The 27,439-nt window shown below is 49.5% G+C and overlaps 1 protein-coding gene across 2 annotated transcripts; it reads right to left on the reverse strand.

Moving 5' to 3' along the window:
- Positions 1-12,607: 12,607 nt before the first annotated feature.
- Positions 12,608-27,209, reverse strand: MAVS (mitochondrial antiviral signaling protein). 2 transcript variants are annotated; one of them, XM_024559564.4, is made up of 8 exons: positions 26,617-27,209; positions 24,167-24,271; positions 23,557-23,787; positions 21,995-22,169; positions 20,555-20,727; positions 19,650-19,806; positions 17,254-17,753; positions 12,608-16,346 (listed from the first exon to the last, which is right to left on the reverse strand). In XM_024559564.4, exons 3-8 carry the CDS (start codon positions 23,671-23,673, stop codon positions 15,879-15,881), a joined length of 1,590 nt encoding a protein of 529 aa, XP_024415332.1. In that variant the 5' UTR covers positions 23,674-23,787; positions 24,167-24,271; positions 26,617-27,209; the 3' UTR covers positions 12,608-15,878. The 2 variants fall into 2 exon arrangements, with proteins under 2 accessions (XP_024415332.1, XP_024415334.1); XM_024559566.4 differs by lacking the exon at positions 24,167-24,271.
- Between the last annotated feature and the right edge of the window lie 230 nt (positions 27,210-27,439).

Genomic DNA, 27,439 nt, shown 5'->3' on the forward strand with positions numbered 1-27,439 from the left:
GCGGAGGGGGGGAGATGAGGAGTCGGCGGAGGAGGAAAAGGCAGTGTGGCTGAAGGGGAAGTGATGGCGGCGCCGCCGCCCTACGGACGCGTGGGTGGAGGGGCTTGTGCCCTCTCCGCCTTTAGTACCCGCCTGCTTAGGAGGACAAGTCAGCGCCCTGGAGCCCAAGAACTCTCCCGGGACGCCGCGCGCCCCCGAGCCTCGCCATGCTGCTCCGTTCCATCATCTCCCAGTCCCCTCCTCCAGCCCAGCAGCGCCCCCGCAGCTTCTGTTGGCCGACTGAAGGGCTGGAACGGCGGCTGACTTTAGCCTTTGTCCCTCGGCCTGGTTCCTCTGCTGCGGTCTAGGACGCCAGCCCTTCCGCGCTATTTTTTACTACCACCCCCTCCCCCAGAACCACCACTGGCGCCTTTGGGTTAATCCCCCTCCATCCGCCTGCGTTGGAGAAATGTTCCTGGTACCAGAAGGGATGAAAAGACTGGGTAGGTCTCCATGACAACTGGATGAAAAAGGTGGGTTATAAATCTTTTGCCACCCTCCTGTGATGAAGGAAGGAGGGAGACGAAGTAAGGTTGGCTTTTTGAAGGAGTCTGACCCCTCTTTCTGCATAGTGCGCTAGGGGACACAGGATTCGGTGGCCCCCTGGGAGCCTGGTCGGGAGGGGGCTTTGTTTTGTGTGTGTGTGTTTTTTAAGCATCTTATTCCCTTCTCTTTTGGGGTGAGAACATGGTCACCTTCAGTCCTGAGAGCCTAACCTCGCACATGTAGCAAAGGACCTTCCAAGCACCCCTTCTACCAGAGGGGTGGGTACCCAAGTCTGTTATTGCCCCGCCCCTCTCTACCTTCATGGCAGTCCCTCACTCCGTCAAGTTTAAAGGGACTGTGGGTTTATCTTGCTTGCTAATTATTTCGTTAGAGACTGGGAGACTGTAATGGCCCTTGGGTGATGTCCTTTAATTTCTTCACCTTTCCGGTAATGACTGCTAGTAGCAGGCAGAGCAAGAAAGATGACCTTGGGGGTGTTTGGAGGTGGCAGAGGGTATAGGGGGGATAAATGTAAAGGAAAAAATAAAATAAAAATTTTTAAATGAAAAATAAAAACTGAAATGTAAACAAGGAGGGTTTTTTTTTTCCTGAAGATCAAAATAAACAAGTTACAAATAAAAGAGAAAAATGAGCTTCTTTCTTGCTTGTTGAGTAGAATTACCGTGCACACTGCAAGCTTGCTCCCCTCACTGTAGGAATAACTCTGGAACCGCAATTTTCCAACTCTGGAAATCCCAGCTCCTGCAGGAAACTACCCCCAGATGGATCCGACAACAACCAAAGAACTATAACTTCTCTTCCAAATCTCAGTGCCTAGCATTGCCTATCTTTCTGCCTCCTTCCCCTCCCCTGCCACCACCACAAAAAAATGTATATGGTCCTCCTTGACAGGAGGAAGCTTCTATTCAAGTCTTTGAGCTTTCATAGATCGGCCTGAGGAATCAAAGATTCATTATCATGTGAAGCTGTCAAGATGACCCTCAACATGAAACACCTGAAATATGTGTGGCATCTTTTACAATTTACAGAGTGCCTTTACATCTCACTTACTCCTCCCAGCAACATTTGGATAATAAGGCAACTTACCCAGAGGCACACAGTTTTTAAAAATGGCAGAATCTGCCCTGGTTGGTGTGGCTCAGTAGATTGAGTGCCAACCCGCAACCAAAGGGTCACTGGTTCAATTCCCAGTCAGAACACATGCCTGGGTTGCAAGCCACGTCCCCAGTTGGGGGCTCACAAAAGGCAACCCATCGATGTTTCTCCCCCTCTCTCCCTTGCTTCCCCTCTTTCTGAAAATAAATAAATAAAATCTTTAAAAAAAGAAAAGAAGACAGAACCTCAGAACCTGGACTTCTGAGAAGTTAACTACTGTGCCTTATGATAAGCAAAAGAAGGTATTGAGCCCTGACTGGAGTGTCTAGGTGGTCTGGGCGTTGTCCCGTAAACCAAAAGCTTTCAGCAGGTTTGATTCCCAGTTAGGGTACATGCCGGGGTTGCGGGTTAAATCCTGTTCAGGGCGCATGCAAGAGGCAATCAGTTGAGGTTTCTGTCTCACACCAATATTTCTCTCCCTCTTTCTCCCTTCCGCTCTCTAAAAATAAATAAATAAAATCGTTTAAAAATTAAAAATTTTTTTAGAAAGAGAATGATTTGCCTTGGAGCAAATTAAACACGTGAGTAATTTTTTTTCAAAAAGTGAAAGTAGCAATTAAGAGATTTCTTTGTAGTTATAATTTATTTTGGGTGTGGCTCAGTGGGTTGACTTGTTCCCACAAAGTGGCAGGTTGCCAGTTCAATTCCTGGTCACGACACATGCCTGGGTTGGAGGTTCAAGTGCCCAGTTGGGGCGCATATAAGAAGCAAACGATCAAAGTTTCTCTCCCTCTATTTCTCCCTCTTCCCCTCTGTCTAAGATAAATAATAATAACAATTTAAGTTCTTAATCACTTACAGTTACTTACCCTTGGGGAGAGACTAATTTTCTGGTGTACACACCAGAATAAGAAGCACTGGCGTCATGACAAGCACTGTGCTTCAGAGGAACTAACCAAATTCTAAAGTAATGACTTGCAAACCTCGAGCCATTTTGGTGACAAAACATCATACAAAACATCCATCTACTGTATTGGCTGCTTATGGCAAGGTAAAAAAAACTCCAAAACTTAGTGGCTTAAAACACTAATAAACATTTTACATTATCTCAGTTTGTGTAGGTCAAGAATTTGCGAGTGACTTACAGGTGAGGTCCTGGTTCAAGGTCCTCCTTAAAGTTGCAGTCGCTGGAAAGTGTGACGCACTGCAGGGTCCACTTACAAAATGGCTGTCAGCAGGAGTCCTCAGCTCCCACAACGTGGCCTCTCCAAAGGGTTGCCTGAGTGTCCTCTTGACACTAGCTTCTTTCAGAGCTAGTGATGCAAGAGAAGACTAGACAAGTCACAATATATATGTTTTTTTTCTTAAGATTTTCTTTATTTTTAGAGAGAAAAGGGAAAGGGAGGGAGAGAAACATCACTGTGTGGTTGCCTCTCATGTGCCCCCTACTGGGGACCTGGCCCACAACCTAGGCATGTGCCCTCCCCGGGAATCAAACCGGTGACCTTTTGGTTCACAGTCTGGCACTCAATCCACTCAGCCACACCAGCAAGGACTGCAATATCTTATTATTACACAGATCAGCCCTATTCAGCGTGGGTTGGGATTACCCAAGGACTTGAATGCCAAGAGGGAGAGAATCACTGCAGGCCATCTTGGAGCCCACAGTCTGCGCTCTGGCCCCCAGAGAATGTGGGGAGATTTACAGCATCTCACCACTCTCTAAGAGCCACGGGACAGACCCTCTCTGAGTGTCCATTTTCTACAGCTAAAGTACATCACTGGGGAGTAAAAGTAAAGTATTTTCTCAAGAGTGCCAGGCCACAGAGGTTTATAGACCAAGTTCTTTCATCGGGTTCCATTGGAGACAGGAAATTGAAGGGTCCCCTACAGCTCAGGCCCCTTTCGAGCACAAGGCCTTTTTTCCAGAATGTCATAATGGGAATTCGGGGAAACCTTGCCTAGTATCTCTACCCAAGGACAACAATATGAAGATCATGAAGTTCTTAAGCCTCTAGACGTTCCAATACCTGGCCCCTGGCCCCGAGTCCACTACTGAAGAGGGATAGAGATGGGCTATACTGTGCTGGACGCACACGCAGCATAGCTAGCGTCCAGCTTTCTGGTAGCATCACCAGAGCCCAGAGGCAATGTAAAAGTACTATTGCCTGCTTTCACACAAAAAAGCTCGACTTGTCTCAGGAGAATAAAGAAAGGAAATTCAAGATGAAATAATGAGTTTAGAACAACTCAGAGTTTCCTACATGTGAAGAAAAAAAAAATCCCATTCTTTCCAAGTATTGAAAGGACTGATATTTTCCCTTAGTTTTCAAGCTCAAGGCCTATTTTATCTTTGCCTGTCCCTGATTTGGGTACTATTATTAGATAACCACGAATTGTTTTACACTTTAATAATTGTTAGAAAAGCAACCTGTACTCAACTAAGCTTGGAAAATATGAGGTAAAGTTTAGTGCAATTTCTTAAAGCTTTTTATATGCTGAAGGGAAAGACGAATCTCCAAGAGGAGACAGGTCTGCATCTATCTTCCAAATGTAATTGAGCATGGACCCTTTTTTCACAGAATGTGTTCCTCAGACACACATCAAGAAAATCATCTCTGGGTATAAAAATCATTTGCAACTCTGTTATATTAATGGCAATGAAGGCATAATTCTTTCCATTTTGAAAGCTCGATTGCTAGCATTTTGTTCCCAAATAAACCTAATTGTAAAAGCATCGGTTTGTTTTGTTTCTAAATAATGCACTTTTTTTTATCGTATTTTTTTCCATTACTGTTTAGTCCCTTTATATACCCTTCCTGCACCCCCACATCTGTTTTCTGAAAACAAGTTTGTCCTCTTTTCCATTGAATAGTTCATCTTTCCTTAGTTCTTTTAATGGTACGGCCATTTCTGTTGCCCTGGGTGACTTGATTCTTCCCTTTCATTTGCCCATCTCTCCACTAGACTGTAATTAAACATTAATTGGTTGCCTCCTGTATGTGCCCCAACCAGGGATTAAACCCACAACCTAGGCATGTACCCGGATCAGGAATCAAACCAGTGAACTTTTGCTTTGTGGGGCAATGCCCAACCAACTGAGCCACACCAGCTGGAGCCTTAGGAATGTTTTTGATTGAGTGTTTGAATAGAAGAAAAATCAAATTGCCCTTGCCTGAAACATTGTGAATTTGAAATTAAAAGGCTCAAATGAATGAGGCCTTAACTATAAACTCCAAAGAAATCTAATAATTTATTTTTTTAATTAAACATTTAAAATTAAAAAAAATTGTTTCATCAGCCCTGGCTGGTATAGCTTGGTGGGTTGAGTGCTGGCCTGTGAACCGAAAGGTCACTGGTTCAATTCCCAGTCAGGGCACATGCCTGAGTTGCACGGGGCATATGAGAGGCAACAGATCAATGTATCTCTCACACACCGATGTTTCCCTCCCTCTCTTTCTCCCTCCCTTCCCCTCTTTCTAAAAATAAATAAAATATTTAAAGAGTAAATCTCTTCAAAACACCTATCAGTGCAGAAGGTTAAGGTATCCATAGTGATACAGTGAATTCCAGTCAAGGTAGCAGCATAGGTAAACATGGCTCACCTCCTCACACAGAGGGGAGATGGTTGATGGTCAGTGGTCACAGCCAGTCCTTGTAGTTGACAGACCTGGGTAAATCCCTTCCATTCACCTGACAACAGCAATCAAGGCTCAACTACAAGAGGAGGATGTACTCAGCCCACACAAAGGGCGCACCTTGAGTACCCAGCTTGGGTGTAAGGGGAGGCTGTGCCACTGGACCCTACAGGACACCTACTACATTAGGCCACACTACCAAGTCACAGAGTCAAAGCAGCTCTACCTAATACATACAAACAAACACAGGGAGGCTGCCAAAGTGAGCAGACAAAGAAACATGGCCCAAATGAAAGAACAGATCAAAACTCCAGAAAAAGAACTAAACAAAATGGAGGTAAGCAATCTACCAGATGCAGAGTTCAAAACACTGGTTATAAGGTTGCTCAAGGAACTTAGGACCTTAACAGCATATAAAAGATCCAGTCAGAAACAAAGGACACAATAATTGAAGTGAAGAACAACTTACAGGGAATCAATAGAGTGGGAGAAGCCGATAATCAAATCAATGATTTGGAACATAAGGATGCAAAAAACAGTTGATCAGAACAACAAGAAATAAGGATAGAGTAAGCAGCCTCAGGGACAACTTCAAGTGTTCCAGCATCCGCAACATAGGGGTGCCAGAAGGAAAAAAGAAAAAGCAAGAAATTGGAAATCTATTTGAAAAAGTAATGAAATAAAACTTCCCTGATTTGGTGAAGGGAATAGACATGCAAGTCCAGGAAGCACAGGGAGTCACAAACAAGATGGATGCAAAGAGGCCCACTCCAAGACACATCATAATTAAAAATCAAAGGTTAAAGATAAAGAATCTTAAAAGCAGCAAGAGAAGAGAAGTTAGTTACTTACAGGGGAGTTCCCATAAGACTGTCAGCTGATTTCTCAAAAGAAACTTTCCAGGCTAGAAGGGACTGGCAAGAAATATTCAAAGTCATGAAAAGCAGGGACCTACAGCCCAATTGCTCTACTCAGCAAATATATCATTTAGAATCGAAGGGCAGATAAAGAGCTTCCCAGACAAGAAAAAAATAAAGCAGTTCATCATCACCAAACCTTACTATATGAAATGTTAAAGGGACTTATTTAAGAAAAAGATCTAAACTATGAACAATAAAATGGCAATAAATACATATCTATCAACAATTGAATCTAAAAAACAAACTAAGCAAATAAGAACAGACAGAATCATGGATACAGAGAGCATTTTGATGGTTGCCATATGGGAGGCAGGTATGGGGGAATACGTGTAGAGGTGAGGGGATTAAGAAGTACAGATCAATAGTTACAGAATAGCCATGGGGATGTAAAGTACAGTATAGGAAATGGAGTAGCCAAAGAACCTACGCACGAACCATGGACATAAACAATGGTGTAGGGATTGCCTGAGGGAATGGGGATCGCTGGATGGAGGGGGGCAAAGGGGCAAAAATTGGGAGAACTGTAATAGCATAATCAATAAAATACAATTTTTTAAAAAGGTATGCATTATGCCCTAACTCCCCTGGACACTGCAAAAGTCAGAGGCAGTGGGCTTCTGGGAAGCTTACAAATCAGCCTGATGTAACTGAAGAGCCAGTGAGTTCTGGTTATGTGCACCACATACCATTAGGCGGGGGGGGGGGGGGGGGGGGGGGGGGGGGGCGCGGACCCTAAACGTGGCCAAAGGAGGCAGCTGCCTATGCAGTCTGAGGTTGGGAAACTTTCCTCCCCATAGGAGAAGGAATGTATTATCTGATTGGTAAATTTGGAAGAAGGAACTGGGCATGTTTCACTGGGCCCTAACTCCCTTCCCAGTGGTGTCAGGGGCTTGTGGGGTATGTGCTGTCTGGTCTGCTAGCTGCCACCTGGTAAGAGGCACCCCCCCCCCCCGTGGAGATCAGGGGAGGTCTGAAGTATCCAGAATCGCTGTTAAAAGCTGCAAAAGATTGTCAAGTCCAAGGCTCGAGCACTCAGCCATAGGCTAAAACCATATTCATAAGTTTAAAAAGATAGAATTTTTATTACTACCTGATCCTATTCTTGTCCCAGAAAAATAGAAAGGGTTATGGTCCTTTGGGCCCATAAATTCCAAAATTCTGTTTTTCTTACTGTTTCTGGGGCTTACCTTCAGGAGAAAAGCGTCTGGGTTGTAAACAGCTTGTCCTTGAGAGAAGGAGCTGCAGTTTTACCATCTTTTGTGTACACTTCCCCCAGCCCAATACATACGTGGCTGGCACACAGTGGGCCGTCATATGTAAAGGTAGAACTAACTGCAGATAAGGTAGTTGGAGCAGGATATAATATGGCACCAGGCTGCTCTAATTAGCTGTCACTTGATGCCAATCAACTCCTGTGCAGGAGCCAGCTGGATAAAGATTAGGGTAGTGATTGTGGAAGAATTCCTCAAAACAAGCAGGCTTCTGGGACACTTTTCATCCCAGTTTGCACCTGGTAATCAGCTGAGGAGTTTGGGGGGGGGGAAAGATAGCCAGGCTGCATGTGTCCCAGACAAATGAAGTTGGCATCTCTGGGGGTGGGAACAAGCATCAGTAGTGCTTAAAGGTGATTCCAATGTGCAGTTAAGGTTGAGATCCAGTGTTCCAGGCTGGTCTGTCTTTAGCATAATTAGTAGTTTGTAAGAAATGCAGAATTTCAGGCCCCACCCCACATCCACCTTTTTTGCATTTTTAGAAAGACTGTTAGGTAACTCTTATGTGTTAAATTTTGGAAGCACTAGTGTAGAAGATAGGCTTTGGAGTCAGCTGAATCTTGGTTCTAATCCTGGTTGCACCAGCTAACTGATACTGGCCAAGATACTTAAACTAGCTGAACTTCAATTGAATAAACTATGACAGGTTCATGCGATGGAACACTATGCAGCCATAAAAAGGAATTTGTAATATCTTTAGATGCTATGGAGTGATTCCCACAGTACTTTAACTTAAAAATAAAAAAGCAAAAGTATAGACATATATTGTTCTAACAGAAAAAAAATTAATGGGCATTGGGGAAAAACTAAATAATATGTAGAAAACGATTAGCATTGTTTCTGGAAATAGTGAAGTGCTTATCAAATAGCAGCTATTGTTACTCCTCTGTTCCTGCAGTTACTAGCGGGTAGCTCACAGGAATGATGTGGATGCCATGGCTCTGTTAGGCCATGTTTTCAGCGAGGCACCTAGAGAAATCTCATGCTACCAGGACACAAAGGAAAAAATGTGGGCTTCTTAACCTTTTGTTATAGGAAGATTCAAAAATGTACAAATGTCAATTATCAATGAACCCTCACTTTCTGAGAACCCTACTTCATAGTCTTCCTTGTTTCATCTTTACCCTCACCCCTTCCATGCCTCACTGGATTATTTTGAAGTAAATTTCAGATATATCACTCTTCATCAGAAATGCTTTAATAAGGGGAGATAAGTGGTAATGGAAAAAATACAATAAAAAATAAACTATTAGAAAAAAGGAGGAAAAAATAAATATTTTAATATGTACCTATAAAAGATGAGGATTTTCTTTTTGTAACACTCCCGCAGAACATATTAACACCTAAAAAATTAATAATAATTTCCTAATATCATTAAATATGAGTCAGTGTTTAAATTTCCCTGGTTATCAACCTTTTTTAACAATTGTTTTTGTTAAAGCTAGTATCCAAACAAGGTCAACATACTATATTTGATTGCTTCATCTCTTAAATCTTTTTTAACTTACAGGTTTCCCCTCTACTTTTTTCCCTTGCAATATATTTATTGGATAAGCCAGGTTGTTTGCCCTGAAGAATTTTCCACATTCAGGATTTTGGTGACTTCGTTCTTGTGGTTTAACATGTTCTTCTGTTCTTTATATTTCTGTATACCGATAATTAGATGTAGATGCTTGATTAGATCCAGGTTTGCTTTATTTAAAAGAATTTTTCATAGGCGATGCTATTATTACTATTCATTTCACCAGGAAAACAGGAAAATCCTACTTCACAACATTAACGACGTATTTGCATTACTATCTGTTTTGAGATGTTAAGATTGGTCGGTTGGTCCAGGGATCATGAAACTGATTCATCCTTAATAAAGTTCTCCACCAGCTTTTCACCTACTGGTTATAGCAGCTATTCATGATATCGACTAATGACTACATAGTCAAAAATTGTGATATTCTAATTTTATTGTTTCTTCTGCACTTAATAATTCTCCAGTAACAAAGAACCTTCCCTCATCGACTCTTTATTTATCCTGGAGTGTAGAAAGGCAGGATTGATTCTGTTCATTGACCAGTTTCAGAATGAACTGGTTTCCTAGCATCCTCTAGAAGCACCTGATGAATAATTTTTTTAGCATTATTATGAACTAATGCATTGTAGAAACATTTTTGATGAATTTCAGTCCATTTTGATGTTCAAATTGTCCCACATTTGGCCAATGGAAGCTCTCCAGATTGATTCCTTAGTCATTTAAACACGACTCTAGTAATCTTAAGTAGCCTCATTTTTTTCTTTGGTTTGACAAGTTTCCAACCTCAACTCTGCAAATTTCCTGCCCAGATCTTGAATCAGCAATTTCTCCAAGGAGTAATTGCTCCATTTCAATGAGCGATGGTATTTCAAGGCCACTAGAAGTGCTCATCACTACTGTATTGTTATTGTTTCCAGGCTCTTTTGGTGGGTAGAACTACAAAATACATTTTCAAAGAAAGAACTAGATCATGAATTTATTTTCTGTTTGTTTTTAAAAAATATTTTATTTATTTATTTTTAGAGAGAGGGGAAGGGAAGAGAGGGAGAGAAACATCAATGTGTGGTTGCCTCTCGCGCGCCCCCTACTGGGGGCACAGCTTGGCTCACAACCCAGGCATGTGCCCTGACTGGGAACAGAATCAGCAACCCTTTGGTTCACAGGCTGGTGTTCAATTCACTGAGCCACATCAGTCATTTGTTTTTAAGGTTACAGAGTCTTTACTTAATTTTTTGGTGTAATCTTTCTCTTTTACCTGAAAATCTAAGTTCTTAACAACATTCACTACTTTTTTGCTCTATCATTAAATATATAAATAATAGTTTCAGAATAAAAATTCCAATATTATTGTCAACAACATGATTACTAAATACTGTTTCAGAGTCTTTGAGTGCCTCCCTGCCAAATGCACTTGATGGTAGTTGAGTCTTGCAAGCTCTGAATGAATAGCCTATTTGTTCTCATTTGGATGATCTTGGTTTATTACCACATCTCCAACAGGGAGTCTGGAAACAAACTGAACATATGCATGAAACCAAAACCCAAATCAGGAGGAAGAGTCACCCCCACCCATGTCCCTTCCAGTTCTATTGTCACTGCTTGTGCCACCACATCATTGGTTAGTCTTTAAACTTCTGCTTTCTTGTATTCTCTCCAACACATCCTCTGACAAAAACAGGCTGAACTTGTCAAGAAAAGGTGGCAGTTCCAGGGCTAGCTAAACCTGCCAGCGGGAAAGCAGATAAAGAACCCAGGGACCACCACCAAGAAACCAGTTTATGCCAGAAAAATCCAAGATAACAGCTGAGACCCCTTTCTAAGTGACCTTTGATGAACTTTTTGAAGTAACATACTGAAAATACCACTCAGGGGTGCAGATTTAACATTAAAATGATACATGCGATGGCTAGGCATGGTCCACGCATGTTTGAGGACTGGCCATGCTCCCTTGGAAGTTGAGAACCCTCCACCCCTCCTCAAAAATCCCCACTCTTGAACCTGCCTACTTCCCCCAAGACCCTTTAATACTTTCCTAATTCCCCAGAATCAGGAAGAAGGAATCGTTAGTGCATTCAATTATCCTTCTCCATTTCCTGGCCAGGGAATAAAGTTTCTGACTTGCTTTACCGAATCCTGTCTCATCCTATTGATGTGAGCGACACTGGACAGAATGACCACAATTCGGGGTCCCTGACCTGCAGGGGTTGGTGACGCTCTCTCTCCCAAATGTAACCGTTCTGACTTCCAATGCCATGGATCAGTTTTGCTTATTTCTGTACTTTTTATGTGAACAGAATCATACGTTGAGCGTATTTTTGTGTATACTGACTTCCTTTGCTCAACATCGTGTCCGTGGGACGTGTCCGTAAAGTGCAGCAGAGTTCATTCACGCGCGTGGCTGTGTGTGTACTAGCATTCCGCTGTGTCACTTACCGCAGCTTACACATCCGTCCCGCTGGGAACAGACATCGGGGTTGATGCCAGTTTGAAGGTATCACAAACAGTGCCGCTAGAAACATTCTTGCACATATCTTGGCAGACATAAACTCTTGTTGCTGTCGTGCACATACCCACGAGTGGAACTGCTGGGTCATAGGTTATGTGTGTGTTTAGCTTTTGTAGGTACTGCCCGTTTTACAAAAGGGTATATACCAACTTACAGGCCCCCGAAAGTTCATGAGAGTTCCAGTTGCTGTATGTTTTCGCCAACAGTTGATCTTGTCAGACACTTTAAAATTTTTATTTATTTATTTACTTATTTATTGAGAGAGAGAGACAGAGAAGAGAGAAACACTGATTTGTTGTTCCACCCATCCATGCAGTCATTGGTTGATTCCTGTAGGTGCCCTGACCGAGGATCAAATTGGCAACCTCCGCACATCAGGATGACGCTCCAACCAACTACCCAGCCAGGGCCTGTCAGACACTTGCATTTTAGCCTTTCTGGTAGGTGTCTTTGTCAATTTATACTTAATACTTTTCTTATTCCCTATCAGCTCTAAGCGTTTCTGTTTTCCAGGATTTTGGTATTACAATGATTAATGGCATATAACTGATCAAAACAACACTTGTCTCCCCCTCCATCCCTTTCCATGCTTCAGAACGCCCCTTTAGACCACTCATTATTGTATTGGAAACAATGGGTGGTGGAAGGGGACTCTTAGGGTGGGTCTTTGCTGTGTTATTCTGTGTCTCTAAAGCCTTCCTCAGTACTCTGCACACAGTAGGTACAAAATAAATATTGTAAAAATACATGAGGTGACATGAAAGCTTCTTTGTCCCCACACTTGGTGAGCCATCCCCAACCATGGCAGGGTATGCAAGGAGATGTTTTCCTCATTTCAGGTCTTAGACCCAGTTCAGGGAAACCCTTTAATAAACAATGTCTCCTAAACCAACCTGGCTTCTAGAGAACTGGCATGCCGGGCTTGTGCCCCTGCCCTGCCTCACATAGCCTCAGGCCACTGAACCTGGACACACGCGCTGATGATTATAGTCATGTTGTACAACATCCCTAAGACTATATTCATTCACACGACTACAGCAGGTGGCAGATCTTGGCACACTGGGCAGAGATGTGTCGGTGTGAAATCTCACTTTTTTAAAACAAGATTTTATTTATTTATTTTTAGAGAGAGAGGATGGGAGGGAGAAAAGAGAGGTACAGAAACATCAATGTGAGAGAAAAGCATCAATTGATTGCCTCCTGCGTGTGCCCCAACTGGGGACTGAACCCGCAACCAAGGCATGTGACCTGGCCAGGAATCGAACCGGTGACTCTTTGCTTTGTGGGATGATACCCAACCAACTGAGCCACACGGGTAAGGGCTGAAACCTCACTTTAAATGGGGTCCTGGGCTCCAGACACCCAATCTGCTATGGATCATGGGCATAGAGAACATATAGCTCTGGGAGTCAGAGTCCAGAGTTTTCCCTTGTATTGTCCCCTCTGACCCTTCCTCCCTCCCAGTCTTGCTGACTCACTGTAAATTGGGCCATAATGGTACCCACTTCATAGGTCATTGTGAGGGTCAAAGGAGTTAATACATGTAAAGTGCTTAGCCCAGTGCCTGGCACACAGCAAGTGTAGGGTAAGTGGTAGCTTACATTCTATTTTTGTGTGTTGAAGATTTTCCATAACAAAAAGTGTTTCTTAAAAGAAACTGTGAATAATCTAAGGCCTGTAGGGTAAAAGTAATTTCCTGATCTTTGACTAGGAATTCCCCTAAGTTCAATTAAACCTGAGCACATCCAGAAGGGAAGGAGGGTGAGGGTGTGGCATTGGTCTGGATTTAGTAAGTCAACAAGCAGGGTCCACACGTGTTTTCCAGCTAGAGAGAAGCGGTGACAGCTCTTAAGCTTTGAGATAAACTTCGTTTCAGCAGAAGCTGGGAAGCACTTAAGGTGGCATTTTAGAGGCCCTCAGATTAACAACAGCCAAAATAGGGATGCTGTTCAGTGCAGGCCGAGGCAGGGCTTCTGGGCAGAATAATCTGAAAAGTGCCTGAATGCCTCCCACACACTTTACCCAACAGTACCTCCCACACTGTCGGGGAAACATACTTCACCTTGGGCTAAAGGCTGGGCTGGAGCCAGAGGCCCAGTGCCATCTGATACACTGGTCATTGTGCTTGAAATTCTACCATTTAAACAGTATTCTTTGGGGTTACACATTACTTTCTTGAGAAACTTTTTTCCAAAGATACCCTGGGAGGGGAATGCATTAAAACTGGTACCTGGGCGCCCGGTCCGGTGGAGCATCATCCGGTGCTCCAAAAGGTTGCAGGTTAGGCTCCCAGTCGGGGCACATACCTGGGTTGTGGGTTCACTCCCCAGTCGGGGCGTGTGCGGGAGGCAACTGATCAATATTTCCTTCATATAGATGTTTCTCTCTCCCCCTTATTTTCTAACAGCAATGGGAACAAAATGTCCTCGGGTGAAAATTTAAAAAAAACAACAACTAGTACCTGTGCATGAATTGTTTACTGACTGACCTGGCTACCTGGGAGGGAGGGGGAAGCACAGAGGATAGATTGAAAGTAAAGGTGACAGGGAATTGTACAGGCAGCTTGGGTAGGGACCCCTCCTCGTTTCAGTGTGCAAATTACTGGGTTCGGAGTGAGAGCTGAAGGGAAGTTCAGAGGTAGAGGCAGAGGTCATTAAAGGTAGAGGTTGCCAGAGTCCCCTGGGGCAGTGCAAAGAAAGACTGCAGCAGCCAAAGCACAGTGCAGACCCCCGCAGGCTGACAGCTTGGGGTGGGCTGTCAGTGACACCCCTCACCTCTCCAGGGTTCTAGTCCCTGTCCCTTGCAGAGCCCTGAAATGGAATCGGCTCCCAAGGCTCCTTGCCTGCCCCGTGTCCTGTGATGGCTGCCTGAAAAGAACCCACAAGGACACCTAATCCATCTGGCTGCTGGAGGGCATCTCAGCCCTCACCCTGCAGGGCTGCCTCAGTGGACGTGCCTTTCTCCCCAATCCCTAACAATCCTCCAATTATACACAGGATAAAGTACGGGGCAAATATAATGGTGGTGAGAGGCAGCAGCAGGGTCTGAGTCTGCCTCTGAAGGTACCGCCAAGTGCTCTGGCCCCTCCTACGTGAACAGTGATAGTAGCACGTTTCCCACCCTTAGTTAAATCCCAGGAACCATTCTTAGATTTATATAAACTCATTTAATCCTCACAACAACACTAGGAGAAATACATATATATATACTTATTCATTTACTTGTTATTTTTACTATTCATCCCCCTTTCATAGCTAAGAAAACAGACGCACAGAGGTTAACACCTTGCCCAAGAGCACAGTGATGAGGCAGAGCGGGACTCAGGCCTAGGCTACCCTACACTGCAGTTGCACCCTTACCAACTGGCTCTCTGCCTCTCCTGCCATCATCTGTACTGGGGTGGGCAGGGGAGAGGTGGGAGAAGCATTTAGTGGCCACCTGCTCTCGGCCAGGCACTTGACACAAGCGTGTATGCTTCCATCTCACTAGAACCCAGTGAAGGATGAGCCACGATACAGTCCACGTGGGGAGGCAAGACCAGAGAAGTCAGATCATCTGCCCAGGCCACACAGCCCAGAAGGGGTGAAGCTGAAGTCCAAACTTTTGACCTGAGCTCTGCCCAGAAGGTCTCCTCCCCTGCTCAAAGGGCCCCTCCCCAATCTGCACGGGGATGGGGACCAGAGGAAGGGAAAGAGGAGAAGGGGGCGGTGAGGAAACTGGGAAGGGGCTTCAAAGGGTATCCTCAGGCCTAGCAGCTGTCTCAGGTGTCCCAGGGGTCCACCAGAACCTCCAGACCTTTTCCCCACCCTTGCCTGGCATGAGTGGAGGACCAGAAGCAGCTCTGGTGTTCTCTAGGGTGCTGTCAAGGGCAATGGCCTCAGGCTGGGCTGCTGGGGGCCAGGAGTGAGGTCTTGCGGATCCCTCTTCCCAGACATCTGCTGTCAGCGGCCAGGGACCAGGGCAGGACTGTGGGTGGGGGTGGGGCTGGGGTTGGGTGTTACCAACCCCCTGAACTCTTCAGCAGCACCTCCTGATCCATGGGCTTGGGCAAAGAGAAATAATTCCTAAATGGAGGCACCTCCTCCAGAGGACAAGGGTGACAACCTAGATTGCCAGGTGGCAGGTCTGGGGAAATGGTGCAGCCCTGGGCCCAGGAAGACAAGGATGGTAAGGGAGCTGCAGGGCACACCAGCTGCGACAGAAATGTCTCCCAGGACTCAGCTGGCAATGGTCCAGCCTCCACACGGGCTGCGGACCCGAGTCCCCTCTGATCCAGCCTCTTCCAGTCCCAAGAAAGGGACAAGGTGGATGGGACCAGCTCAGTGACTCAGGCCAAAGGGAAGGGAGCAGATACATGGTGGGGAGGGCAGAGGGGCCTCACTGGACTAGGCGCCGCCGGTACAGCACAGCCAGCAGTGTGACCAGGAGTGCCCCGGCAGCAGCTGCCCCGAGCCATGGAGCCCATGGAGCCCATGGAGCCCATGGCGCTGTTGTCCCAGCGAGCTGGGACTCCTCCTCCTTCTCTGCCCTGTGCGGAGGGACAGCATGCAACCCAGGGTTGCCCGCCATGAGATCAACATTGGGACCCTCGGCCACATGGATGCTGAGGCCATTCACCGAACTGTACTCGTTCTCCTCTGGGGCATTGTTAGATTTTGGGCCCGAGGAGTCGCAGCTAATGGCAAGGTCCTCGGAGCAGCCGGAAAACGGCTGGCTGTCCTGGGAAGACAGCCTGCCTGGTTTGCTCAGCTCTGGCCCTGAGCCCCAGCTGTCAGAGCTTCTGTCTGCACACGATGAGCTGCCTCCCGCGGTGGCACCTGTGGTCGCTGGAGACACTGGTGTCTCCTGGTTAAAAGAAAAGAGAGAAAGGATAGAAAGAACTGGGGATGACAGGGGGACAAGCCAGGTTGTGCGACCCCATGCCTAGGCCAGGGCATGAACTGACATCCCAACCTCACAATTCCCAGCCCTTAGTGCCTAGGAAGCCACCTTCTCTCGGGGAGCCAGCCCTCTGACAGTACAGGAAGGCAGGCAATACAAGGGAGACCCAGGCACTGCAACAGCATTGGTGGTGACCTCCAGGGCAGCTCGGTCCCTACTCACTGGCCTGCCGGTGAATTCAGCCCCACCCCTGGGAGCCGTTGGTGGTGTGTGGCCTCATCCTGCATCAACATTCTGCCTGGGCTTGAGGGCCATGGAGTAGCCAGCCACAGGGTCAGAGGCCTGGCCATGCACCCAAGAGGCTCCGTGGGCTTGGTTCCTCTGGGCAGACAGCAGCAGTAGGGTGGTATGTGCAAGCTTGGAGAGGGGGGACAGCTGTGGGAGGGCTGCTGGGTCAGAGCAGCTGCCTAGACTGGATGGGCTGGGACTGCTGTCAGTAAAACCCAGGTCACGGGGAGCCAGAGCAAAGCATTGCAGCCAACAGGCCATCCCATCCTATCCCTCACTGCTTCCTCTTCTGCAAAATGGAATTACCAAGCTTACCAGGGAGCTGTGAAATCTAAATGGATTAATGCATGTGACCAGTGGGGGTGGCCCACCATGCCGGACTCTCCTGAGGCACCCACACTTAAGAGCTCTAATGATCATTATGACTCTAAAGGAGTAGTGTGGGGTCTGGATAAGGCTACTTCTCAGCTGTCCCTATACCCTTAAATGAGGCCCTGGACCAGCCTAGAATGGAGACAGGGAAGGGTCCAAGGACAGGGCTAGGGAAGGGGCCTGGTCACTGCTAGGAGCGCTGAGGACTCACCTCTGTGGGTCTGCTGCTGCTCCTGATGGTGGGTGCTTTGTTGGCAGGCACCTTGCTGGGCACCAAACTCGTGGGCATCCTGTGGTCAGGCACCAAGCCAGTAGGTACCTTGGGTGGCACTGTGCCAGCACGTGTTGTGTTGATAGGCAGTTTGGACGGTGGTAGACTGGTGGGCACATTAGTGGGAGGCTTTGAGCAGGTGGGCAAGTTAGAAGGCACTGTGCTGGTAAATGCTGAGTGGAGGGGTGCCTTGGAGGGTGCTGTGCTGGTGGTCGTAGAGTTGGTGGGCACCCCTACCCCAGTGGAGCAGATGGTAGCCTCAGCCTGGCCACCAGCACCCCCTACAGAGGAGGAGGTGGCAGTAGACAGGGCTGACACTGCAGGTCCAGGCAAGCGGCTTGCCCTGGGGGTGGAACGGGCCAGGGGCTGGAAGGAGACAGTCGGAGATACAGGCCCATGAGGTGATGTAAGGCTGGAGGCCGTGCCTGCAGGTGGCGACACTAAAGGAGAAACATAAACCCACAGGAGGGCTGGAATCAGAGGTCTGGAGAAGGCCCCTCTGCCCCAGCTCACACCATCTCTATGGCATCAAGGCCTCCCAGCCTCCTACCCATGGAGGAGTCTCCACAGTCCCTTTGGTCACTGCTCCCAGGCCTAAAGGCCCAACAGCTGCAGGCACATCCCTGGTTGTGTCTGTCCTCACACCTTGGCCTACAGCACTGAGTCTGTTCCCTCACAAGGGCAAAATGGTCCGTCCCTCCAACAGCCTCTAGGAGCTTGAATATCATTAATTATCTGCTCCGCTTTTTCTTCTCCTGCCTGGGAGACCCCCCCTTTCCTCCTGTGTCTGCCTTTTCCACCTTTTCTCTAGCCTGGTGGAATCCTGGATATTCCTCCCACTGCCATCTTTCCTCCCCGCCCCACCCCCAGCAGGAGCAATCCTGGACCAGGGCAAGGGGCAGCAGGACAGCTCAAGCAGCAGAGCTCACACCAGTCATGTGGTCCCAGTGGCCCAACCAACCCCCAGTGTGTGCAAATCTCCTAGGAGACCTAAGGCCTTGAGGTGGGGGTATGTGGGCACCAAGCCACCCCTGGGAAAAGGGCCTGCCCTGGGGGAAACAGGAGGGAGCAGGAAGTGATGGTCCATAAGGCCGTTATATCAGGATTCCCCGGGAACTCTGAGACTGCACATGCCAGGCCCTACGGCTGACAAAGGCCAGGCAGCCTTGTGATGTTCCCCCCGCCCCAAATGTAGCACCACAGAATCTATGGGACCTGTCCACACACGACTGAACTCGAAGTGCCCTTTGCCTCTCAGGTACACAGCAGCGTTTCCTGAAAGGTATTCCATGGCAAGCTGACACTGCAAGATGTGAATGGGTGCTTGGGGCAGACTTTTGAGGTGACAGAAGTCTAGGCACTAAGATGGCTTTTCTGAGCCTTTAACTACTCACGTGCCTCGTGGCTGCCCCAGTGGCACTGAGGGCTGGCCGGGCACCAGCGTCACATGGAACACAGTTTGGGACATAGTGGTGCAGAGAGATGCCAGCCTGGGGGTGGGAGGGGGAGGTCTGAGTGGACAGCTCTGTATTCCTGAGGGAGAACACTGAGGTGTGGCGTGGGGATCAGGCCCTTGGCTGATGCAGACCATACTTCCTCTGGGGGCTAACTTTTAGTGCTTTGCTGGGAGCCAGAGACCATCTCAGGGCAGGGCCGTGCCTGAGGGCTCACCTGCCAACAGCAGACCCAGCCCTATCCTCTCCCTTCTGTACTATCCTCCAGGTGCTGGCAGATCCCCACAGAGTCCCTTTGGTAGAGAGCAGAAGTGGCCCTAATTCTCTTCTCCTACCTGTACCCACACCCTCTGCAATGTGACTTTGTCAGTCCTCTCATCGAAGGATGGAGTGTTTCCCTGCTCCTTGACTTTGGGCTGGCCCGTGACTTGCTTTGGCCCACAGGAAGAGGCCGAAGGAACACTGTGCCAGTTTTGAGCCTGTGCCCCAGGTGCCACCAAACGAGCTTGTTGCTGGAGGATGAGGGACTCATGAAAGAGAACCAAGGTGCCCCGGACAACAGCCACAAGCAGAGCTTATGTGTACACTAGTGTGTACACAAGAGGGAATTCAGCCAAGATCTGAACCAGCCCAAACTGCTAACCCACAGAATCATAAACTAAATAAATAGGCATATTTTAAGCTATTAAATTTTGGGGACTGTTTGTTATACAGCACATGCTAACCAATGCACCCTCTAAGGAACTGGGTTGCTCCCTGGGGTATACTCACTCCCTTTATTCCCACCCTTGCCTCTTGTCCAAGGAAGCCAGAGGGATAACTCTAACCCTCACCCTCACACAGAGGTCAGAAAGGCCCTAGAAGTCCAGATTCCACACATACCTTCTGTGGGGGTACTGCCCGGTTCTGTGTCCTGCTCCTGAGGCCCACTGGAGGGCTGAGGGCTAAGGGCTGCCATGTCAGAGGAAGGCTCCTGGGGGCTACTGGGCCTCCTCAGGACAGTCCCAGGGCTGGGTGTCTGTGGGCCCTTCTGTGAACTCTGCAAGAGGGAAAATATGAATGAAGCAGTTGCTCTTCCCCGGAGCTAGTAAAGGACAGTTGATGCTCGTGGGGCAGCTTCTACAGACCTCAGCCCACATCACGGGGCACAGGAAACAAGGAAGCTACTGTCGTGGTTTTGGTCACTGCCAGACCCTCTGTCTACAAGTGACTTTCAACCCACCTCATAGAAAACACATGCGCACCATCCCCTGGATTGTCCTTATCTATCTGTCTGTCCCTGTAGAAGGGTCCCCCTCTGTAAGACCCTTGCATAGACCCCTTTCTTGGGCTTCACGTCCACGGTTTTGTGTCTCTTGGGCGCCCGCTGCCCATTCATCACATCCCAATAGGATCAGTCATCTTTTTACGAAACTTCACTTTACTGGCAATAATTATAGCTCCACCATCCACCCACTACCCCATCACCTTCTGGCCCCTCACTCCCCCTCATCTGGTCAGCTGCTGGTCCCTCAACACCTCACATGTACCATTGCAAAGGCCTCAGTCTGGGACCTCACAGCTGGTTGATGAGAAGCCTGGGGCTGCCACAGAGTGAAGCCCTGGTCAACAGTCTGGGAGCTGGTCTGGGGCAGATCCCCACTAGGGAGCCCTGTGTTCTGGGCTCTGAGCAGAGAGTAGGCACAATTTGTGGGGTGCCGGAGAGGACTGCTGGAAGGCGGGGTGAGCAGAAGTAGGCAGATGGCAACACAAAAGCACAGGGCAGAAGGCAGAAGGTGAGGACGCACCTCTCCCAGGGATGCTGGCGACTGAGTGTCCTGGACAGGCATGGGGTAACTTGACTCCCTGTCTCTGTAGCTGTCGTGGGAGGCACTGGGGGCCACAGCAGGCATGGAGGGCCCTGGAGCCTCAGTAGAAGCTGACGGCGGCTCAAACAGCCCCGGGGGGCATCTTTGGTTCACTGGAGGACAAAGATATAGTGATGTCAAGGAGGAGTTGGGGGTGTTCCCAGGGACAAGAGAGGCCTGGGTGCTCTTGGACCGACCCTCAGGGCCATGGCTGTTGGAATCCCACAGCTCCAGGAGCCGCCCTGGCACAGAATGCACTCCTCAGAGGACACGAGCTTCACTTAGCGGGAGGCGGGCATGGGAGGGAGGCAGGGGTTGGGGAGGACAAGGAGAGAAAGGTGGAGTGAGACGGAAGGGGAGAGTGCGGGGTGCCTCACTGGTCTCTCACCGCCCAGACTGGGTCAGCAGTCACTGCTTTTCTGTCCCCAGGCATTCTGGGACCCAATGGCTTTCTCCTCCTCATGGGTGGTTGTCACCACCAACTGACCCCTGACCTGATGCTGTCTCTTCCTCAGTCCTTTCTCTTTAACTCCCACCACTCAGCCCTGGCCCCACCACAGCGGTTTGTATTTAGGGAATCACCGTTAATCCCTACAAATGAAGACACATGTTTGAAAGGAGAAGAGGGAGGCGAGGACAGATGGTAGAGAAAAACGATGGAAGACAAACGGGATATTCTAGGCAGGGGAAAACGGGGGACAAATCTAGGCAGGGCTTCAGGCGTGGTCTCTAGTTGGAAATACAAATAGGCTGGCTTGTGTTTTCTTCCTGTCTTGGTTCCTCAGACCCTGACCTCACAAAACCCCCCAGGGGCATTTGGCCTGGCTGGGAGTATGGAGTGGACCTAAGGGGTAACTGGGGCGGGGAACCTAGAAAGCTCTGAGGGAAACCAGTAGATGGGAAGAGATGAGGGGAAAAGAAACCCATGAGGGAGAAAAAGGAGACTGCAAAGGGAGGGAAAGAGGAGACAGGAGGGCAGAGAAAGAAAGCAAACTGAGGGAGAGGAGACGGAGGAAGTGAGAACAGGAGAGGGAGGCAAAGGTCACAGCCACAAAAATGAGAGGAGGCTTGATGGGAGGTGGTCGGCCCCACCTAAGCACTAGACAAGCCAACCCCCCCTGGCACTCACTGCAGCCCCCTGAGGCAGATGTTCCCATTAGCCCCGTTCTACAGAGGAGAAGACCACAGCTCAGGGAAGTCAAGGGGCTTGGCCAAAGGGACACAGCTAATAAGTAGCTAAGCTGAGATCTAAACCCAGGTTTGTCTACTGCCCAGGAGTGACAGAGGAAGGGAAGAGGTAGAGGAGTGAGGGGACAGGGAGAGTGGAGGCTAGGGGAACAGACAGGAGTTCCAAGAGAAGGCCCAGGACAGGAGGCTTACAGGGCAGGTTGCTCTGGTAGACATGGGCCACTTCATCAGCGAGACTAGTCAGCTCACAGGCCCTCAGTGCCCGGATGAGAGACTCCACCCAGCCACTCCGCCGCTGAAGGCTGTTGAAGAGTTCCCAGATGGTGTTCCGGTTCCCCTTGTGATTGTAGTGGGCACGCAGTAGATCCTGGAAGACACAGCCCATGGCCCTGCTCAAGCCAGGTGGCCCCGGCCCTTTCCTCACTCCAGAGGGGACAGCGGCAGAGAGGGGGGCAGTCATGTGAAACTAGGTCAGAACTCAGGACAAGGCTAGGGTTTAAGGTCAAGTTTAAAGGCAGCTACCAGGAAAAAGGCTCTTCCTTCTCCTGGGCCCTCCAGCTCAGGGCTTTGCGTGAATTATCTTATTTCATGCAAATGCAATTATTCCTACTCTGCTGGGGAGGAAAACGCAGACTTTGCAGAAGTAAGGCAGCAAAGATCCTACAGCGGTGGGGCAGAAATCTGAACCCGGCTGGTCTGATGCCAAAGCCTGGGGTTTGTTTATACAGCCTCTAAGGCAAAAAGGCTTAGATTAGCCTAGGAGGAAAAGGTGTGTAGGAAACAGCGGATGAAGAAGGACATAATGGAAAAGGGAGGCCAACAATAAGACCTGGAGAAGATGAGGGACTGGGGAGACTCCGAGACAATGAATCAGCTGCAGTTTTAAAATCCACCTGAATTCCCACATACAAACAAGCAAGCAGACAGCAGGAACAAAATCCCACAGAAAACATTTACTGTTAAACAAGACAATGAGCCCTGGCTGGTGTGGCTCAGTGGAGTGAGCACCAGCCTGCAAACTGAAAGGCTGCCGGTTAGATATCCAGTCAGGACAAGTGCCTGGGTTGCTGGCCAGGTCCCCAGCTGGGGGTGTGAGAGAGGCAACCTATCCGTGTATCTCTAGAACATCAAGGTTTCCTTCCCTCTCTTTCTCTCTCCCTTCCCCTCTCTCTAAAAATAAATAAAATCTTTTTAAAAAACCAACAAGGTAACGAGGTATCCCCACAAACCCCAATCAGCCACAAACTGGTGCTACCAGCATCTGTGGGGAAGAAGCAGAGAACAGGGGGGTTCAATCTAAGAACAGCGAAAGCTGGGAAGGGTCTGGGCCACTTCACTAGGGGCCCCCAGGTGGCCCTGAGGGGGCTAGGGTGGTCTGGTACTCATAAACTCTCAAAGCTGAGCCCTGGGCTTCATACCAGAACAGGGTCCCACGAGGAGAATGGAATCTAAACTGAGCCAGAACAAAGACGAGATAAAGACAAAGACAGTTCTGGCAAAGTTGGTGAGGGGCCCAGAGTTCGACAATTTCAGGCGGCCAAGGGCCACGTTGTCGAGCACTACACCAAAACGACACCAGAGGGAGCCCAGGAAAGTGGGAAAGGCCACCCCAAACCACACTTCATTCTGAAAGTTAGAAAAGGGACAAGGGCAGAAAGCGGAATAGACAACAAGGAAGGAGTTGGCTCTGGCTTGGGTGAAACTCCGAAATCCATGGCCCTGGCCCCCGCAGTCTGGCTGGCGCCCTGGCTCACCTGGTCACTTGCTGTGAGGCAAGACAAGTAAGGCAGAATCTCCAGAACATGGATATGGTAAAAATTGCGGAAATGGTGGCGGATGTACTCGTAAGTCTTGTCCTCGGCAACCGTCATCACTATTCAGGTTCTGAAGTGACAGAGGGCTCTGGCCAGTGGAAGGTCTGTGTGCGCCCCTAGCCGCTGAGAGGGAGAGGGCTCCACCTAGAGGCGCTGTTCTTTGGAGGTACACTGGGAAAAAAAAAAGTAGCCCAACATGATAATCATGGGATCCATCCTACTTGAAAGAAAGAAAATAAAGTACTAAGAAAAGAAGGGGGTTCGCTAGTTAGTGGGGAGCAGGGAACTGCAGTCTTCGGGATCAGGTTCTTCCCAGGGCACTACTGCAGGCTGTCCATTTAAAGCTTGCTGCATACGCGTGCTTAGGAGAGGAGGCTGAGTTCCTCTGCCCTGAACTCACTGTTGACCTGGGGCAAGTTACCAGTCTTATCCTCACCCCTGAAATTGCTCAGAGAGCTTGTTCTGACAATACAGTTCTGCCTTATAAGCTTGAAATTTACAAGTGCCTCAAATACAAGCAATTACTGTCAGTTGCTTATGTAGCACTTACCACAATTTGCAATTATAGATGCATTCGTTTGTTTCTTATTTGCTTCACCCCTGGGGAGAGCAGCAGGGAATGAGACAAGATCTCTGTCTTCATCCAATTTATATTCTATTTTGTGGGACAGATAGCAAATCAGTAAACATAGACATAAAGAAGAATCCTGGATAGTAATAAAGGTTACAAAGAAAATAAAGCAGGATAATGGGAAAGAGCCCATGCAGAAGGGCACACTGCTTGAACTGGGACATTCGGAGAAGCCTTTCTGAATTGGCCGCATTTGATCTGAGCCATTCTTCCCTGTGAGATCTGTTTCCGGCAGAGGGCACAGCAAGTAAGAATTCCTAAGGTGGGAACAAGGTTGACATGTTTAAGGAATAGTAAGCATGTCCAGGTGGGCCAGGTTTAGAAAGATAGGGGGAGGGGCAGAGATCAAGGCCAAGGAGGTTGGAAGGGACTCACATATCTATCATGTTACAGGAAAGGATGTTAGGTTTTACTCGGAGGGAAACAGGGAGTCATTGGAGGGTTCTGAGCAGGGAAGGGAGAGGACTTATGTCAAAGACCTCTCTGGCAGCTGTGAGGACCTTGGATTGTGGAGGGGCCAGGATGGAAGCAGGGAGACAAGTCAGGAGGCCACAGACAAACACATGACGGGTATGGCTGGAATGATGACCATGGAGGTGGCAAGAGATGGCTGGAGTCCTGGTGTTTTGTGGACTTGGGAGGTGAGGAAGAGAGAAGAATCAAGGATGACTCCTTGGGTGCAGGGTGGATGGATGGTGCCATTTAGCCAGCCAGGGAATTCAGGGGGAGGAGCAATGTCAGGAGACTCCAGAGCTCCATTCTGAACAAGTGAAGCTTGAGATGCTATTGGATGTCCAAATGGGTTTTCAGAGACGGAAGGGGCCAAGGACAAGGCCAGGCTGGAGTGGAGATGTGGGTGGCAGGCCTGAGTGAGACCTCTAGGAGACAGTGCTTCAGCGCAGAGAGTGCCCCAAAGCAGTTGAGCTCACCAGTTCCTCATCACATGGGAAACAGGGCCGCACAGGGCATGACTTGCTTTGCCAACCAAACAGGTGCTACATTCCTGGTGAGGCAAGTGCTCATGACAGAGGTCAAGAGGATCAGGGAGGTGGGGCAGGGGTCCTCAGAGGCTTCAGGAGATTAGCAAAGAACAACTCTGGTACCTAATAGACCCATCTCTCCTTCCTTCCCATGACATCCAGGAAGATACCAGGTGAAAAGTGCTACATTCTTCTGCATCCCAGCCTCAGCCCTTGAGACTCAGAGTTTGGGGGGTAGGGCCTTCTGATATGTATGATCCCACCAAAAAGAAAGGAAGCCCATATTTTTCACATTTATTGAGGATCCACTACAAGCAGACACATCCTAAATTTCCTCCATTTAATCCTTGCCACAATCCCATGAGAGCAGAAGCGATGCCAGGTTGCACAGCTGACTGGTGGCCCTGACAGGGTGTGAACCTAGGACTGACTTCCTGCCGTGCTGCAGCTCCCCATATACTTTGCAGGGCATGGAGGCCCTGCAGCCCGCGAGACTCACACAGTCCCTTGCCTTCAAGCTCAGGGAGGGGGCAAGGTCACTGCTTGACCTGGGCGGGGGTGGGGAGGTTGGTGCTGCGTGTTGCTACGTGAGGCTGTGCCTTGGCGGAGGCAACATTTAGTCCCTTCTCCGGTGAGAAACGGCCGGCCGAGGACCTTCTAACCGTGCCCTCCATGGCATCAGGTCACTGACTCCCCTTCCTGATGTTTTTGAGGCTCCACAACATCTGTATGGAGAACGTCGTTCTGGGTTTGTTTGTTTTCCTTCCACTGTTTCCCTGGCCCCTCTTCACGGTCTCGGAGAACACGGGCGTCGGAGCCGGCTGGTTGCCCTGGGGCTCGGAGCGCGTTGGAGAAAGAAATAGCCGTCCGCACGGGAGAGGCCAGGCCTCGCCGCCTCGGCTCGGATTCCCGGATTTCTGGGCCGGGCCCAGGACCGCGGGGGGAGGGGGAGAGGGAGGCCGCTCCTCCGAGCGGCTGTCACCTCCGAAAACTAGAGCGGGGCGGTACCCCTCGAACGCCAGGCGCCGCCGCAGCCGCCTGAGGTCGGTGCCCCCGGAGTAGGCCTCGCCCCGGGGTCACGCCGGGCCTGCGGGCGGCGGGAGGAGCTCTGCCGCCGGGGCCGTCTCCTTACGGCCTCACCTCCGCCGCGGCCCGAGCAGACGCCCCGCGCACCCACCTCCGACCCCCCAAGCTGGACGCGGCGCGTGGAGCCCTCGCTGCCCCGAGCCCCACGCGCCCTGTCTCCTCCCCCGCCCCTCGTGCCCCGCACCCCGTGCGCCCCGGCGGATTCCGAGTCCCACTTGGCTCCTGCGTCCGCGGGCCGCCTCCCCGAAAAGCGTCCGTGCGCCCTGGGCCCAAAGGACTGAGTGCGCGGGACGGCGATCTTACCTCGGGTAGCCACGACCCGGTGACCTGCGGACAGTCACCGACCGCCACCGCCCGCCACCTACAACCCGGAACCCTCCCTGCAAGGAGGGAGGGGCAGGGCCAGGGCTGCGGGCCACTGGCCAGGCGGCGGGGGCGGGACTTCGCGGATGGCGGGGCAGCTGGGCAGCCCGGGTGGGCATTTGGCCCGGGACTGGGGGTCTGGATCCGCTGGACCTTCCCTCCGGACCGACCTAAGTTCTTGCTGCGACCCGAAGGAGATTTTTTTTTTCCTTGTTCCTTTCGAGCAACGTTCAGGGGAAGTCCAGGGTCTGGCTGGAAACCAAGTGGGCGGCAGACAAAGTCTGTGGCCAGCTCGGTTCCCACGCTTCCTTCGCGATGCGACCCCTCGTCTCGCAGAGTAATTTAGGGGGTGAGAGGCTTTATGTCGATCGCTCTTGGGCGCCCAGAGCCTGGCACACAGTGGTCAATAAACGTCGGTGACTCGCAGTTTACTCGGCGCAAACGCCCAGCCAGCCAAGGGCGCATGCTGAGCCTGAGGAAGGAGGATCTGGACGCAGGGCATGAGCGCCAAGGTTGGCTCGCCCGCACCCTAAGTGTGGGCCTTGACTGCTGTGTGGGAAAGGTTTCTCCTCCCCCGCGGGCGCCGCCCCTCGGTGCTTGCCAACCTCCTTGTCCTTCCTCCGACGGGGCAGAGGACATGAGCTGGGGCAGAAGCCAGCACTATTGAGCGCCTATTAAGTCTCTCACAATAACGAGGTAGAGGTTTATTTTTTTTTTCTCACTTAAAGGGAGATTTAAGGTTTTGGGGAAATGTTTGGCAGTT

This window comes from Desmodus rotundus, unplaced genomic scaffold (assembly GCF_022682495.2).
Source record: "Desmodus rotundus isolate HL8 unplaced genomic scaffold, HLdesRot8A.1 manual_scaffold_224, whole genome shotgun sequence".
Classification (NCBI taxonomy): Eukaryota; Metazoa; Chordata; class Mammalia; order Chiroptera; family Phyllostomidae; genus Desmodus; species Desmodus rotundus.

Excerpts from the sequence above, each read along its gene's own strand:
- MAVS (XM_024559566.4), bottom strand. The coding sequence starts at position 23,673 with ATGACGGTTGCCGAGGACAAGACTTACGAGTACATCCGCCACCATTTC. Across the intron at positions 22,170-23,556 it reads GCCTCACAGCAAGTGACCAG|GATCTACTGCGTGCCCACTA; the intron begins GTGAGCCAGGGC and ends TGTGTCTTCCAG. Across the intron at positions 19,807-20,554 it reads CGCCAGCATCCCTGGGAGAG|AGTTCACAGAAGGGCCCACA; the intron begins GTGCGTCCTCAC and ends TCCCTCTTGCAG.